Raw genomic sequence first — 17,322 nt, 5'->3', positions numbered from 1 at the left:
TCTCATTCCCAGAAAGCTGAACAGCCGGCGATCCTGGCGACATCAGAGGTGCCGACTGTATCTGGCAGATTTTAATTATCTCGATCTGACGCCCAGAAATGGAGTTAAGCACCCGTACAACTCATCGCTGAATACAAATAATTTCCTTTGCGGATCTTTTGACTTAAGCAGTGCCTCACAGGGTTCATCTGTGGGCAGGTGGCGTGCATGTGATGTGATCCGGGCTGTGAATGAGGTGTTGCGGCGGGGCCAGAGAGGACGTGTGGAGCTGCTTGGTGTGAGGCAATGATATGTGGCTGTGTAAAAAGAGTCTGAAGGGTTATTTGCGGGGGGGGGGGGGGGGGGGGGGGGGGGTGGCAAGGAAATGCCTAGTTCCTCTTGAGGTGTGTTTCTTTCTAATACAGCAGGTAGATGACGGGACTCTCCATCAAAGGAATGCCCGTGTTTGCTCTTAGATGGCATTTTTTACTTTAAAGAAATACTGCTTTTTTTGTAGGGGCCTCATCTTTGGCTGGTGCCTTCCCAGAGTGTGGCCTGTTACTATAGTAAAGGCAGTGGTTAGAGGCAGCTGGAGTGGCTGTTGTGAAGAGACAGTGGAGTTCAGGAGGTCTTATAGGTCTATTCTAGATATGGAAGGATAATCTTCACAGCGACACTGTGGGGTGACAAATGTCCTTATTGTGAACCTGAGGTGGTGCAGAGGTGTCTCCAGGCTTAGTGAGTAAAAATGGAGCATAACCACAGCCTCATATTGACACGCTACCCGACTATGGACCAGTGAGGGCATTGATCTGTGTTAGGGCACCCAGGCAGAACCTTGTCCAACAGCATAGCACACAATCTCCTTCCTCAAATGTCAGGTGATCATTTCATTTGTCGTTGTATGTCATTTCGTGCTCCCTTATGAGGTCGGCAACATACTATTGATTGATTTAAAGGGAGGCGGTTGAGTGGTCAGATAAGATAAAGACAGGACTTCTGTGCCATTGACCACAGTTTGCATTCCATTGTCCAAACTGTGCAGGAAGTAAGTGTAAGTAGTGACCTTCCTCCACCTTCAATCCAAGGGTTTTAGTTGGCGACCTTTCCCAATCACAATAGTTAAATAACAAAAGTGACTATTTTGCAGATATGATTCAAACACTTTATCAGTTTGTTAATTAAGAAATTGGCTCGGCCATATGTCGGAATGCAAATGAGTTGTGTAGGAACAGAACTGGCACACGTTCTCTTGTGAGACCCTGACTGAGGCCAGGCTGATTGGCAGTGTGCTCACCCTAACACAACGCAGCAGCTGCTACTAGTTGGAACTCTTATTGAATGAGCACAATTAGTTTTTGTTAAAATTGTTCCATTTGGTCTCCCCTGTTATTCAGACGCAGTGGTGATGTGATTTAAGATGTCACTGATGTGCGAACTTCCTGTCTCTGATGCACATGGGACCCTCCAGACAGGTCGTACAGTGTGTGTGTGTGTTTGTGTGTATGTGGGCAGTTTGGCTGCATCTTCTTCAGTTTATTGTCAAGTAATGAGCTGCTGGATTATTACGAGTCATTGTACAAACATACAGTACATGCAGCAGTGATAACTATTTCAAGTAGAAAATGATTAGACAAAACAAAACAATATCTGTATTCTCCACTTATCTTGAAACTAATTAGCGACTCATTAGTATCGACTTGGCTGTTTCAGAACGCTGTATGTCAATGAGTTACAACACCTCACTGCGACTGTTGCATGGGATTACACCAACCTGCTGTTATTGTCCTTCTGTTGGATGGGAGTGACACGATAAAAAAAAAAGCTAAACTAAGTGTTACCATTTTAAAAACCAAATTCCTGAGTTGACAAAACCCTGGGGAAAGATTTTGAGGCGAGCCGTTTTGTCCCTAATCTTGTTGGATGACTCAATCTGTGTTTTAAATCTTGTACATTGTGAAGTGTTTTTCTCACCCCAAAACAGATTGTGCTATCCACAGCTGGGTAAGATTTGGCCCAGAGCCCAAAGCCTTTCACCATTGAGCCGAGCTAAGCCATTCACTTATTATAGCCGTGTGGGTAAACACATTGGACTCAGCAGAAATATAGCACAGCACAGAAATGAGCTGTGAGATGAACTGTGATTTTGAATATTGATTGCATAGCCGTTTCAATTGTATTAGATGGGCATTCCTGTCAGGACTCCTTCCACCATCAACTGAATGAATCGCTCTCTCCAAAACATCAAGAGAGTTTGCAGCGTGCCAGAAGCTGAAACAAAGAGAACATTTAATAGCTTTTCCTCCAACTTGAGAATATCTTACTTGTGCACTTTTTGAGGCCTTTCTTCACAGCGTGGCGGCTGAGTTTGCAGTTGAAGTTGTTCTCCCAGAACTCGGCAAACCAGATATTCCTCCTGTTGTTTTCCAGCGTTCGGCTCATGAAGTAACGATCAAACCCTGGACAGATCAATAGGTTCAGTGTCGTTGGCATAGTCGGTGTGGGGTTAAACAATAGTATACACTAATTTTGCTGCATTTATTGGTTGATTTATTTATAAATATTCTTTGGGCAGTTTGGAGACGTTTGATGAGTAACAAGCAACAAGGTTACACGTGACAAAGACTTTCAGCAAGGAGAGCCCCTATGGATTAACATGCATTGAAATTCCTAGCAGGAGACAGGGAAGGGGTGGGGGTGTGATGTGTATGTGCAGTGCATCTCTTTGTACCTTTAATTGACTGGCGTTTGGGCAGGATGGTAACTGCTCCCTCTGCCATCTCCTCCTGTTGGAGAACCGGCGAGATCTTTGAGCCCCAGCTGTCGGAGCCCACCCAGATGAAATGACCTGTCTGATTGGCCTTTTTAGCTGCGTGCAGTAGCCGCCTACAGAGACGAGGAAACAGATGTTACCTTGGATAAGGTCGGCCTCAGTACAAGTTCCACTTTGATTCCTCTCGGTAATTCCTTTCACAGCAGTCTGGCTGAATTGGATAGAAAACGTTGTGCACCCACGTTTTTTTCTGTTCATCTTATCTTTCTTCTAACCTTCAGAAGGCTGTTATGTTTACATTACTAGGCTTTACCTGATATCATCTTCATTGGCAAAAATGATCACAACTCTTGCGTTTGGGTTTTCTCTGAGTCGCCGGATGATCTTGTCAAATTCTGCCAGCTTGGGCTCCCGTGGAATCTTGACTGACTGGGAGATGCACACGCCACCTAAACAGACGGGAAAGCACACAACACAGAATTAATTGGACTTTACCACAGTTGTGATTTGAGTGTTGAATGACAACCTAATAGTGCATAATTGACCAACAGAGAGATACTTTGCTATAAACTGCAGTTTGAGTTCCTTGTGCATGATCAGGAGGTGTGGGAGAGAACGCTTGTCAGATTGTTTGTGAGCATCCTGCAGTGAAGGACAGTGATGAAATATTGCCAAATCAAGACTTTGCACATATTGCACACAGTAGATCATAATACAGATCCATACCTGAAATTATTGAAACTGGATTAGAGTAAAGGAGTATTTGATGTCTAAATTTACACTATTGAGAAAAACACTGAGTAAACTTTAGCTTGATTGCAGTTGCAGTTGTTTTGCTGGGAACTTCTGTGCCAACTACACACTCAAACCTTAATAAAGTAAAGCTTGAATACTGGCACAGAAATAAAGCCCACAGCAAAATCCTTGATGTGTACTCTTTGTATTTTAGAATGAGTCAGGTACAATTCTTGACTCACTACAATTCTCACTACAGTTCTCTACTGTCCGCATCACCCTGTGGTCTCTTGTGTCCAGGGCATTGAGGGGGTGGAAGGCGGCTAAATGTGTCCCAATCTATAGCTGCTCCAGACAGGTTCTTGACAGGTTTGGGACAGAGTTCCAGTGCTAGATGGAAGGGACTCATTTTTTCAAGGCTGCATCAAAATGTGATTAAGTTTGATTGGTCGGACATACAGAGATTAAAAATGTGGTCAACACAAAATCAACAGCAGCACTCCCATATTGTGAGATTGTGAAGATAAGTGTTTAGAATGGAGAGCAGGAACCCCTAAGACTGACACTAATGTTTCACAACTAAACCTTATGGGAGGAACAGAAACTGAACATTATTGTAGATGTTCAAATTTCTTCCCAACACTTTCTGTGCATCAAACAGACCTTGCTGCGAGAGACCAAACATCTTCCCTACTCAGAATCTCCTTCAACGTTAATGGTTGAACATGTTACCAGTGTTGGAAAAGTCAGGATAGAGGCAAGACAGCGGGATATCAGGAGCTCTATCAAGAGAACCACATCCAAGCAAAACACACTGTGTTACCATCACAGTTATCACTGCATGGGGTTGACAAAGAAGGTTGCTCAGTTTAGTCTTTACAGATGAGTTACAAAGTTGTGTAGTGTTTTTTGTCCACTGATTAAGGTCCAGGTAACTAAAACCAGCCTTACTTATTTGTGTTTACATCCATGGATAAGAGGAAGGCTTGCAAACCACCACCACTGTCAGTTTCCAGTAGAGGGAGATCATGGTGTTCTCTCAATGACGCCTTAACTAAGATTAATGCAAACTAAATGTGATAAATAGCCACTGTGGGACTTTCACGCTTGCCTCAACTGTGTCGTTTCTCTCTGCCACAATGGCCGAAACACAGCTGCGCTCCAATTTGGTTTTTCCGCCTCTCGATAATTGTAAGATGTTTTCTAGATAAACACACTGTATACCCAGATGAACAGCCTCATACAATTGATAGTCAGCATCAATACCCAATGCAATTGCACATGAAACGTACACTAGATTCAACAATAACAGCCCAAAGCAGTTTGAGTTTATCTGGAATTGCAATGGACTGGAGTGTATGAGTCCGTGTCCATGTTAGCTCACAGATATGCAGTGGATGGTGGCAGCTCTGATCACTGCGCAACTGTAAACTGTTTTCAATTAAATACTTGGATTTTAATATTACATATTATGACTTGTAATCATTTGTGTCATTATTGACAGCCTGCTGCATCTTTGTATCAGTGTATCTTGCTGGAAACTAATCTCCTATGCCGTGTCCATGCTCGGATCATGTTCAATTAAGCTAAAGAAATACAGTAGCATTAGGTCTGAAAACACAATTTGTTGTCTCTCTGCTCTGCTGGGTTTCCTAATTGTACATCTTTCCTTTGTTATTTGCTCCCCACATGTGTCTCTTTCTGCATTTAGTTTGCAAAGCCACTCAAGTAAGTAATTAACATGTGGAAATCTTCATCTAGACTTCTTTTTTTAAACTTAGTATGCATCTGATTTGAATGTTAAAGGTTGATGTTTTAATGACAACAATTACGTTCTTTTATTGGGTTATCAGTGTAGCTGAGCTCAGACTTCAGCTTGAACAATGTGTTTAATGAAATGAGAAAGTGTGTAATCCTGAACAAATAACAGTCAGGCACAGATATCAGCAAACTCTTTTCTACAGTTTGAACCTGATGATACGGCCCATGTGACATCACTTCATTGGATTTCATACACTGGCACAAAAATTTAGAAATGAAGAATAGAATTTTGTGGGTTTTTTTCATTCTTGGTACTCATATACAACCAATCAAATACAAAATCCAATCCATCAGTACAAAATGGAAATTCGAATTGAAATATCCTTTCAAAAAGTGAATCAGGGGTCTGTGTGCTCAACTAGCAGGCGTATGATGGCTTGGCAGGATAAATTCATCCAATCAAATCAGCCGATCTCGCAGGTGAAGAAGTTGGATGTGGCGTCCTGGGCTGGCGTGGTTACATGTGGTCTGCAGCTCTGAGGCCTTTTGAGTAACCTTCCAAGAAACGATGCTTGGGGCGGAGTGGAGAAATGTAAAGCCATTACTATGGCAACAGCTCTACAGGATATCTCAGTGGCTCAACATAAAGTAATGCAGCTTTAACTATCACAAGAACAGAATTGGAATGAATCAGTGTTTTGTTTTTTTAAATCAGTGTTTTACTGTTTCTTCTGGCACATTTTCAATTATAGCAATTAATCAGTCCATTCTGGAGTGTCGGAGAGCAATCGGTTGGAACTGGCAAACTACTCGACGCACAAATCCTCATTATTGGTTGGTTGCATTGGATTTCAACTCATTTTAATGTTGAATGCATACGAATGCATGAGAACCACAGAGTAGTTATGGTAAGGTCGTTTGGACAACTATTCAGTAATGGTTATGGACCAATTGTGGTTAGAGGACATACATGACTTTCTAGCCAGGTTGTACACTCATTGAAACACTGTGACCACTGTGCTACAATAGCATCTTTCCAAGACAAAATAATTGAGCTTGTCCCACATTATACCTTCACCTGAAAAGGGGCTCGCAGAAAGGCAATGGATGTTCTGCCCTGCTCTGATCTCCCCAGTATGGGGAATTTGAAACCTTGCCATCAGTCTGTTGACAGTGTGGACACAGCGACTCAGAGCATCCTTCAGTCTTACAGCCACCGAGCTGCTAAAATATAGGAAATGCCACATCCGATCAAATCTATTTTCAAATTGAAGTGTAGCGTGAGTAACTGTGGGACATCAAGTGGGACAATTAAGTGTAGTGTAGTTAGATGTCATTTCTTTCACTCAGTTGTAATTAGGCTACATTTGAGATATGTTACTGGCTGAAGGACCTCTCTCAACCAGAAGGACAAAAAACTTCACCTTTCATTTCAAGCAAGGGCAGTGGTTTCAATCAACATTGGTAAGCAGTTTTCACATCACCACTGTCCTATGACTACAGTAAGCCCTGAGAATAGCAACACTTCAGACTGTGGCCTACCTAATTGACTCTGTAATAGCCTCATTGCTCAGTGCCACCAGGCTGAATTTTCAAGTATCATTCACTCATCACTCTTACTGGGGAAAATGACAAAGCAAAAGTTCAGGTTTATCATTCATAACATTAACAGCAGAAACAAGACAGTGGAGACAGAAAAGTTTTATTTTTGGGGGGAGTTGAGATATTGTTGTCAATTCTATGTGGACATTCTAGACCATTCTTCCATTTTGCACAGCTCTGGACCATCCTGTATGGAAAAGGGAGCTGCTTACCCTTTGTTTGCACCATCCCAGGAATAGCATATATTTCATCCCTCCCCTGTCACTGAACTGGAAAACTCAAACTCAGACAAACACAAGAAACGTGTGGAAGCACACAGTGGTGTGGCTGTCCAATAGACCAATGGGGTGTAGGCAAATTGGGTGAGAAAGATGCAGGCACATGGAAGGGGAAAATATTCCAAGGGATCCAGGAGAGCAAGATAACTCAGAAACACAAGGAACACCAAAGAATTAGTGTCAGGCTGTGAGAGTGACTGTGGGATAAGAGTGAGAGCCGGGGATCAGCTGTGTGGAGCTGGGAACAGAAGAGTAACTGACAGGCAGGGGAGTGAAACTGAGACACACCCACACACAGAGACAACCAGGGAGGATCAGCTATGTGAAGCACCAACTTTCGATCAAGTGAACGCACCTTATTTAGCAAGGACCAAGATTGGGTACCACTGGATTATGCAAATAAATGATGGTATGAAAGGAAACCAGAGGCTCCCTGAAAAACCTACAAGCAGCAGATGATTTGCAAAACAGTAGTAATGTAAGGTCCATAATCTGGAGTTAACAGGCCAAAACAGGCAACTGGTATGATTCTTTAAATGTCAGTGTACGAGGAAAGACATCCTTTGTGCATCCCGTTGATTATTTTATTGACAATTCACATATAAGCTGAAGTCACAGACAACATTTGCAGTATTTGTTCCACTTGCAATGTTGCAGTGCGGCTGTGAGAGAGACCCACAAGTGGAGAGGAATGTGCAGAAAATGTGAGAAAAATACCTCTCAGGAGAGTGCTAACATTGAAGAAGTGGTATACAGCTACTCCCGGTTGATTCTGCAGCATAATTGATGTGCCACACGCATAATGTCCCATCCTTAGAGGGACCTGTTGCTCGGGAGCACAGGAGCTCCCAACAAGGGACATCCAAGATTGCCAGATAACAAACTAACAAAGTTACAGCAGCAATATTGGCAACCAAGAAGCCCCTTTTCACATTGAAGATGAATCTCATATTAAACATGTTGCTATAGATAATACATATAGACCCGAAGGACAATCTGAATAAAAACGCTCTTTTTATATCACATATCGAGTTTGATATTTGGAGAGATGTTTGTTTAAACTTTTCTTCAGCCCATAATTTAGTCCAAAATATCTTTCCTCCCCTGAATCCATCTGCATGAGTCCAAATTGCTCCAAATGAGTAATAAACAATCTCAAAGTTATTAAACCCATTCTAATTACTCTCCGTTGATGCCGACAAGCTGTTGCTATTAGAGTTTTAGCGAGCTTCTGGCAGAGGGCTTTCTCCTCTCACTAAGCCTGTACAGTATGTTTGTATTTGCACATTCAGAATCGACACAAAAAAACTGTGATATAGCAGCAGGAAAGGCAGCAGCAGCACAGAGAGAATCCGGACAGTGCATAATATAATACCCCCCCGAAACATGTTGGCAGCTCTCTCACTCCAGCATTAACAGAGTTTGACCATTGCCAGCAAATAAAAAGTACTTTTATTTCACAGACGGGGTTCTGTTGCACAGAGTGAGCCTTTGGTTGAACCAAGCTTTATTTTATTCAAGATAACAATGAGCATACGCTTATAAAAAACATTTTGGAGATTTGTTTTTATACTTAGAAGGTAAAAACAATAATGATCATAAGAATATTATGGATTTAAAGCCACATTTAATGATGAATTGTCTTGTTTACTTTGAATGACTCTGCCACATAATAACTATCTGCTTAGGATGATATCTCCATTTTCTCTTCTATTTGTGGTGAACTGTCTTCACCACAAAAGATCCCAATTAACTGTAAACCTGAAGATAATGTAAACCCTTATTCAGATTGACGTGGTCCACTTATGGGGCTGTGTTAAGCTGAAACTGGAGGTTAGTGAACCGTGTTTTCCAACTGCCTATGATTTGTTTAGGAATATCTGGAAATATCTCAACAATCTTAAAAACAGACACAACAAACTCTGGAGGAGTTTGTCTGTCATCCAAAGGACTTGGATGACTGAACATTCTGCAAGGTGGATTCTGCAATTCAGCTCCAGTGTAAAATAAGGAGGCAGACAACTCAATAGCTATGAGGGACGAGCACCAATGTTGTTGTTGGTCCATGTTACATAGTTAGCCTGGTGCACAGTAACGGATCCCTGCTTTGATTCTTCACTCTGGACCCCATAAATTAGGGACTAATGAGTATTCTCACATGGTAAGTTTTTAGTGTGTTCAAAGATGAGAAGAGCAGTAGCTGTTTCAAGGTAAAACCCTTGGTTTTCTGTTTTTTCAGTGGTAATAACAATAAGATTGATCCGGGGCAGCACAGTGATGTCACTGTTGATATACCAGAAGAAATCAATGTAAATGTTCTTTTCTGTAGCTATCAAGTTTTGAACTAATCAAACCTAAATATAGACTAATGAATATGATCTGTGAAAATAAAAACAATTGTCAATATTCTTACAATAAAAACAGCATGGGAAGTTAATGTTAACATTTGATTTGAAGTTTTTTTTTTTTTGTTATTTCAGGAAAATAGCCAGGTTGCATATGTTAGATAAAATGTGACTCATGATCCTCCAAACAGGATCCACACACTCTGCTGTAGTTATTTTGCATCAAAGAAGTAAGATGAAAAGAATTCAAAGGCCAGTGATGTAACTTTTCCGGAAATCTCCTACATTTACATTTTCTCTCCAAATGCAGCATTCAGTATTTGGCAGTGATCACATTTTCCAGCTGAACATTAGAAACAAAGCATAAATATACACATAAAAAATTCTGTTCATAAACAGTAATATTTATCACCTCCCAGGCCTGACCTTGAATATTGTCTTATTTGTAATAATGTGCTGTGTGTGTGAGAGAGAGAGTGTGTTATGATAGATGGCAATGTTTTAATTCATAACTAGACTTTTTGATTGATTGATGATATCGTTTCACATTTATAAATTAGTTTTATGAATATTTACTGTGAGTGTCCTTTAGGCGTGGAGGCAGACACACACACACACACACACACACACACACACACACATCCACATATTTACATTGGAGGCGTCCAGTAGCAGCACCGTCTGGCACCGCTGGCTCCATTAAAGGCACTTAAACGGCTTCATAGCGCCAGAGTGCAGCATTTTTATACATGTATACATTTTCACTTAACAGTGAAATAGCTTTGCTTCTTGTGTCGCCCTTTGGCATGAAGAAATCCTAGGAATCTCTGGGTTTGCTGCCTTGCTCGAGGGCACGGTGGCAATACTTACTTAAGAAGTCAAACCAGCTCCCACGCAGACAGATTCTCCCAGCTCAAGCTAGACTTCAAACTGGGAAGCTATACTGTGTGTTCCAAGCAGCCTTCTTTCCCCTCCAGGCTCACACTGCTTCTCCATTTATTCTTTGACTTATTTATTTATCTCCACTGCACGATGGCACATTGACTCTCTCCCACTGAGAGGAACGTCTCACTTATTCCTCACAGACGCCGTTCCCTTCATTCAGCAAAGCCAGGAACATTTTGATGTATTCCTAAAGACATCATATCATAACCGGCCAGCCATCCTGTTCGGTGTTAATTTGTGTTTTGTATGCAGAACACATTAAATATTCCTGCAATGTGAAGGCAAACTTTGGGTAAGCATTGCTAATAAAGATAATTTGGATTAGCAAATGTGCAAAAATAGGTTTACTGTAGACTGAAATGGGGATTTAGACTGTCTGCCCAAACATGAATAATACTGACTGACTCGCTTGTGGAGCCAACAATGCTGCTCGGACATATTATGGATGTTATTACCGTATTGTCATGTTAAACAAAAGTTTAGATCCTGGACAATTTATTGTTGCTCCCAACCAACATTTATATGACTTGTTTGGCGGCTGATTTATTTGATTTAAGTTCAACTTGGCAATAACACGGAAGTAAGTGAAGGTACCAGTGAAATATATATTTAAGACTAGGTTACTTCCAGAGCACAACATAAGGAGATGGGAGTATTTGATGCTTGCTTTATCTTTTTCTCAACTCTTGTCAGGAATTCTGTGGAGAATTAGCAGCAGCGTTCACACGTTGTTTGTTTCCCACGCCAAGAGTGAGAGAACAATTGATGGAGAAATGCAGGCTTAACATGAAATGGATGCCAGATCACTCTATGACATCTGTGTCTAGGGGAAATCACTTCAGAGAAAGCAGATGCATAAAGCAATGTGCAACAGTTTCTATAAATTTTCAGTATCCTTTTTGATAAAGCCTCTAAATCGTCAAAAATATTGAAAAGTAAAGATACAGAAACATTCAATACCAATATTACTTTTCACATTATTGGTTGTTGAGCAAATGTACAATGATATTGCAATATATTGAAGTTTATCTGAACCTAAATATGATGTCATTTGTTCCATTCTTAAATCATCTTGTTTATCAGAATTAAAAAAATATCCTCCATTTCAATTCAGTAGTAAGTAGTTGTGAGGACCCTGGTGCACATGAACGCCACACCAGTACCCCTGCGTGGCCTCAGCAGAACGCTGCATGTCAGCTCTCATTTGCATGCCAAACAGCCATGAGAGAGAGAGGAGGTGGAGCAGCACTTAGCTTTGTAGTTGTGTGCTCATGCTGTCAACGGGTGACACGTGTGTATGTTGTGTGTGTGTAATCTTGCACCAGTTTTCTATTGTATATGTTATTTCTGAGCTTATCATAAGATGCCATTGTCCCACCAAGACAACCAGAACTTCCCGAGGTGAATTTCTCACTCAGGTTGACTAACAGTTATCTGCTTTGCATGTAAACAGGAAACCTTACTCAGCCCTCTTTTACGTCCTCTGTATGTTTTGTGTGCGGTTGCACCTAGATTGGTTTTGGGGTTCGCGCAGGGACAATAAACAGGAATCATCTGTGTAAACCGAGACTGCAATCTCTTCAATAATTTCTACACCCAGTAGAAGAGAGTGCGGCAAAGATTCTGCACTGATATATATGCAGCGAGCGAGCAAGGGATTCCTTTGTAAAACCAGAGAAGTGTCTTAATATTAGGTTAGCAGCGACTTTATGCTACTGCAGCTCCAGCACATTTACTAATAATTCAAACTGGTGACACTGATTTGCCTCTGAAAACTAAAGATAATATTGGAAAACAAAAGGGATAATAAGGAATTCATCCATATAAATGAATCTCTTTTACTCCCATTGGAATAAAATGTGGTAATCCTGACTTGTCGAGCAGTGCTGCAATTTTAAATCTGTTGGTCGGTGCAGAGGAAGCTGTGCTGGCTAATCCCGCGGCCCCACTGTCTCATCTACACGGGGGCTACAGAGGCCAAACCCATTCACAAGACGAACCACTGTAAGACCCAACAATCAGCCCATCCATCATGCAGCACTTGAAATCTTCCGCAACCATGAGAAGTGTTCATCTTCTCGTCATTCTATTCTTTGAAACTTCCCTCATTATTCCGGTGAGGGTTAATGTCTTTGCTTTTTGATGATAGCTTGTGGATTGTCTATTGGTCATATCTCCTCCTCTATATTAATCCTAACGCGTCTGTAGGTTTAAGCAGCTCTGGAAAGCAGGCCTGTATGTTCATCCATCACACAGAACAATTGTATTTGACAGTAGGAAGGAATGGATTTGTTGATATGCTTCACACTGCACTGCCATTTGACTGAACCCAAGCCCTATTCTTCACCAGAGCTGCCACAGTCTGTAGAAACAATTCAACTGCCATTAAACACCGTGTCTCTCTTCCTCTGCTGATTGATGTAACAGATGACAAATGTGGAGCCTCTGAGAAGGAAAACACAGTGTTTTACCAGCAGGGTGACGTGACACCTGTTGATGGAAACACTCGTTGCCTCATGGCTGAATCCTGGCTGACAGATGATAATATTGTTGCTTGTGAACAGGTAGAGAGACCTTTTGAATGTCAGGAACGATCTGTTGAGCCACTGCAAGAAAGAACATTAAAGAGGATTGATTGGGTGTTTTCATTACAGGGCCTGATTGTAATCTGCAAAAATTACATTTTGTCCACTTCTGTCCTGCATTGCTGCACTCGTCATGCAGTGGCTGGTGAAGGGTGGTGCTGGTAGAAGCGTTGCCTCGGGAAGTTGCGACAGCTTCCTTTGCACAACACTTTGCTTTATTGGACATCTAGAGACTCGATTCCAAAATAGTCCGATCAGAAATGCCGCTCGGGACGCTTCTGATTGGTTAGCATGACTTGTACAAGAGGAGCATGGCATGGTCATTTGTAAAACACTTGATGCGGCGGCAGTTTGAATCCTGGATCAGGCACGATGCATTGTGTCCATCCTAAATCCCAGTCTTGGTGATTGGCTAATCGCACTTTCAAATTGCAATTTAGATTGAAAAGCGATTCATGGTTCAGCCCGAGCGTAAACCTCAACTCGACACGTACTCCCTATTTTATTTCACAATAAAAAGTTTAGGAAATAACAAAAAGCGGAATGTGCTCCCTTTGAAATTAATCTTGTTCATTTTCCTCTGCGAGCCTTTGGACTCTGACCCGCTCTGAATCATTTGTATATCTTGGCAGCTCGGTCACATAATTGATGCCGTTCATTAGGTGATTGAGGGGAGTGTTTCTGTGAGGTGAACGGAGGTAGCCAGACCATTGCTGAGAGCAGCTTACACAGTGATGATTGATAGGAACTCAGCTCCATAAACGCTGAAAGTGTTGGTGTCTAAATGCAAGTGAGTGTTACTCTTTGCTGGCTGGGGGCGAAGCCATTAATAAACCCTGCAAATGATGATAGCTGTTGTATTGATTGGAGTTTGCACCCTCTACTCTACCAGCACCCTCTCTCTCTCTCTCTCGCTCCCTCGCTCTCTCTCTCTCTCCAATACTTTGCTTCAGTAAACACAAGCATTGGAATTGTTGACCCTGGCCGTCTCCTCCATTGATCACGGCCTTGATGTTGGGACAGTACATTGTGTTTGTTGCATGCTAGTTTAATCCATTCGCAAAGCTTTGTACAAAATGGATCGATACGAGAGAGAAATGGAAGTATGAGATTAAAAATTATGGATTTATCCCTGATGCCCCCCCGCCCCCTCCTTTGCGACTGATTGATCTACAAATGACTAAGGAATCGTGTTTTCAAAAAATGTTTTGTGACATTTACATGAATGACGGGTTTGATTTTGATCAATTCTTCATCCGACTGACAAAAGATCAAATTCAAGAGTTACTGGAATTTTGCTCAGAACTGGCAACTGTTAATGCAAACACTTTCTTTTTGACACGCTTTCGATCCGATGCAGCTTTGTTTCACCCACATGCCTCTCTCTCCCGCTCTCCTGCTTTCTCCACATGTTTCTATTTTAGCCGACTGTAAGGCACGTTGCCAATCGTAATGGGAATGACACATCGTCAGTCACAGTGACATTATATCAAACCTTTATCCTGTGATTCCTGTCAGATGAATACACTTTGTCCCTGGTTCAGAATGAAATTAGAAGCACATTCAAAGCGCTTCTGAAAGTGCAAATAGGAATCAGTGTAATGTCTTGTTTCAATCCTTTTTAAGTCCTGAATGCTGGCAATGTCTTTAACTCCACTTTGGCACAGAATCTTATCAACTTCCAGGCCAAATTTGGAATTTGCGAGAGAAAATAGGGACGTTGGTTTAACTTTAAAAAGTTAAACCAAGGTAAATGGCAACAAAGCAATGAAAGGCTGTTTGTTTTCCCCACCACTCAAATGTCTGCCTTTTCTTATGCTCGCACAAAGGACAGACTTTAATGGCGGCGCCCAGCCTCCTGCTGTTTGTCTTGGAGACTGATGGAAAGCGTCACATTTTTATGAAGCAGTGAAAGGTCTTGCTTTTTTTCTGCTTCTCTTCCGATCTCAAGTTACTTTAGCTCTCTTGAGGTATAATAGAGACGGAAATGAGGAAAGCCAGGGGGAAAATATCAAATGTGCTTGAATGCCCAGAAGGTCAGAAAAGCAAGCCACACACACTTAGCCTTGAAAAATACATTCATCAACATATTGTGGACTGTATATTTCACACTGTGTGCTTATCCTAAAAGCAGCTATTTCTTAACCAAAACATTTTCTAAGCAAATCCCTACCCACAGTGCCCTATTGCAGGGCAGAACTCAGAACTCCTGCACGTTCAGCAGCTGTCTTCACTGAAGGAAATGCCGTACGTGCAGGTTTATTCCACTGAAAACAAAATTATAGTAAACAAAATCTGCCATTTTCCTCAATCAAACTTGCACGCTTAGCCCGGCTTAGACGTGTTCCTGATTTCATCTGGGCTAATAGGCCAATTGGAATCCTATTTGTGTCTCCCTGTGCAGCCTATTACCATATGGAAATTTCATCCGAATTATTGTGTTACCAAATCGAATCCAGTTTTCACTGTGAAGGCTCAGGTTATTCTAGCATACTGTGGTAGAAGATTGCTTGTCTCTGAAAGTCAGTGGTTGGCTCCCGCTTGTATTTTTCACGGCGTCAGGCTCCAGAGCTGATATCACCCTCCCCCAGTGGTCTCCCTGCCGCTCTGTGACACGAGGGTGTCTTTGCCTTACCCACATCCAAATTGACCCTTCAAGGTCCTTGTGCAGGATTGAAATTGCATTTATACTCCATTAGAGGACGCATGGGGTTCTGAGAAATTGTTGGAACTCTGTGGCACTGCAGAGTAATGACGTTACTATGCAAATGAGGCAAAAAGTTGGTTTTCATTTGTTGCAAAGAGACCAACGACTCGCTTCGGGGTTTCTTTACCAGAAGGGTAAATTATCTACACGTGAAAATATGGTCTACCTTTAAATGAAGGTAAAGAGACAGACTGGATGAGGGATGTTACGATACAAATAGAGGCCAACTCAACACTTGATTTGAAATAAACCCGTAACTCTTAACATCCATTGTACACCTCTTATCCTAAAATACATAATTGTAGTTTTAAACAGTTATAAATCTATAATTCTCTCATGTCTTCCTACGTTGTGTTTATAAATTAACCTGTTAATATTCCACATTTATCCCAACATCTTTGCACTATTGTCTTCCTTTTACAACTCAACTTCTTTATTTATGTGTAGGTATAGTATTTAAATGTTTATGTTCACGTTGTTCAGCTTTGTCATCCGTACATTGTGAGGGCAGCAGGAAACCGGAGTTAAATTCCTTGTATGTTTACGAATGCTTAGCCAATAAACCCGACGCTGATCCAGATTCCGATGTGACGGCCGCTCCTCTAATCTGTCAGAGTCCAACTGCTTCCTTTGAGGTTCCTGAATGAAAGACGGATCGGATGATGCGGAGCACCTGGGATCAGTGTTTCCCTGTAGGATATGAAGCCCAGTGAGCAGCAGATCTCTCTCTCCCTCGGTGTTTATGCTTAGTTACCTTCAATTTACAACACATTATTTGCTTTTGTTTGCCATGGCCCTTTGAGCTGGGGTTCAATTTCAATTGATAATTAAGATGTTTAATGTAAGTGGAAAAAAAGAATAGCAATAGATATTTATGCAACCCAGATTGGGATTCCAAAGGTTTATCTTCGTACCTTCAGCCATTGTTCCTCTTGGTTTAGTGTTGTTTACCATCTGAACATTATCTATTGTGTAGCCAGTTTTGTTCCAGTGCCCTTTGAAGGGTAATAAAGCCGATCATTAAAATTTAGGGAAAACAAGGGGAATAGGAAATGGGACAACAATGGTGTTCGACAGCAGTGTCAGTGTATTGATTTCAACCACATTGCAGTAAAACAGGCACGACTCTCATTTAAAACATTTTCTATGGAGCAAACTGCTGAGATGCACATTCACATTCAACATTTATTATTTAGTATTTTCATGTTCCTACCTGTCTTTGTCCATACTACATCTTATTTATTATGTTGCTGCAATGATCTGATTTTCCAACAGTGATCAATAAATTCTCTTCTAACCTAATCTGAGGACGGTTGCTGTGTTACCTGCCTCTGGTTACACAGGCCTGATGGTAATCCAGATGACAAATGAGCGAGTCAGGAGAGGCATGTAACTCCAGACAACAGTTTTGAGCCGCTCGCCATAGAACGTCTGCTATAGTCAAATAAAATTACCAACATGTTTCTTCCAGACTGTCCAAATGAAATCTAATAAGTAGGCTGCTCGCAGTGACGCTCAGGCTTTCTAGCTACCAACATGAGACAAAGCGCCAAGGGATCTTCCCACAAAATGGGTTTGTCTGGTTACACTCTAGTGTGTTGATCCAAATTAA

General features: G+C 41.5%; 1 protein-coding gene across 1 annotated transcript in view; it reads right to left on the bottom strand.

Annotated features, from left to right (window-relative positions):
* LOC142996249 (metabotropic glutamate receptor 4-like) overlaps nucleotides 1-17,322 on the bottom strand; it is an 82,596-nt gene that overhangs the window by 20,404 nt on the left and 44,870 nt on the right. The window contains exons 3-5 of the mRNA XM_076147164.1: nucleotides 3,066-3,201; nucleotides 2,711-2,865; nucleotides 2,304-2,438 (exon numbers count right to left, since the gene is read on the bottom strand). Of these exons, the coding sequence (XP_076003279.1) occupies nucleotides 2,304-2,438; nucleotides 2,711-2,865; nucleotides 3,066-3,201 (426 nt within the window). The remainder of the gene's footprint in view (nucleotides 1-2,303; nucleotides 2,439-2,710; nucleotides 2,866-3,065; nucleotides 3,202-17,322) is intronic.

This window comes from Genypterus blacodes, unplaced genomic scaffold (assembly GCF_046128005.1).
Source record: "Genypterus blacodes isolate CSIRO-AG114 ecotype Tasmania unplaced genomic scaffold, CSIRO-AGI_Gbla_v1 ptg000037l_1, whole genome shotgun sequence".
In the NCBI taxonomy this organism is placed as follows: domain Eukaryota; kingdom Metazoa; phylum Chordata; class Actinopteri; order Ophidiiformes; family Ophidiidae; genus Genypterus; species Genypterus blacodes.
This window is presented reverse-complemented; position numbering and strand designations above follow the sequence as displayed.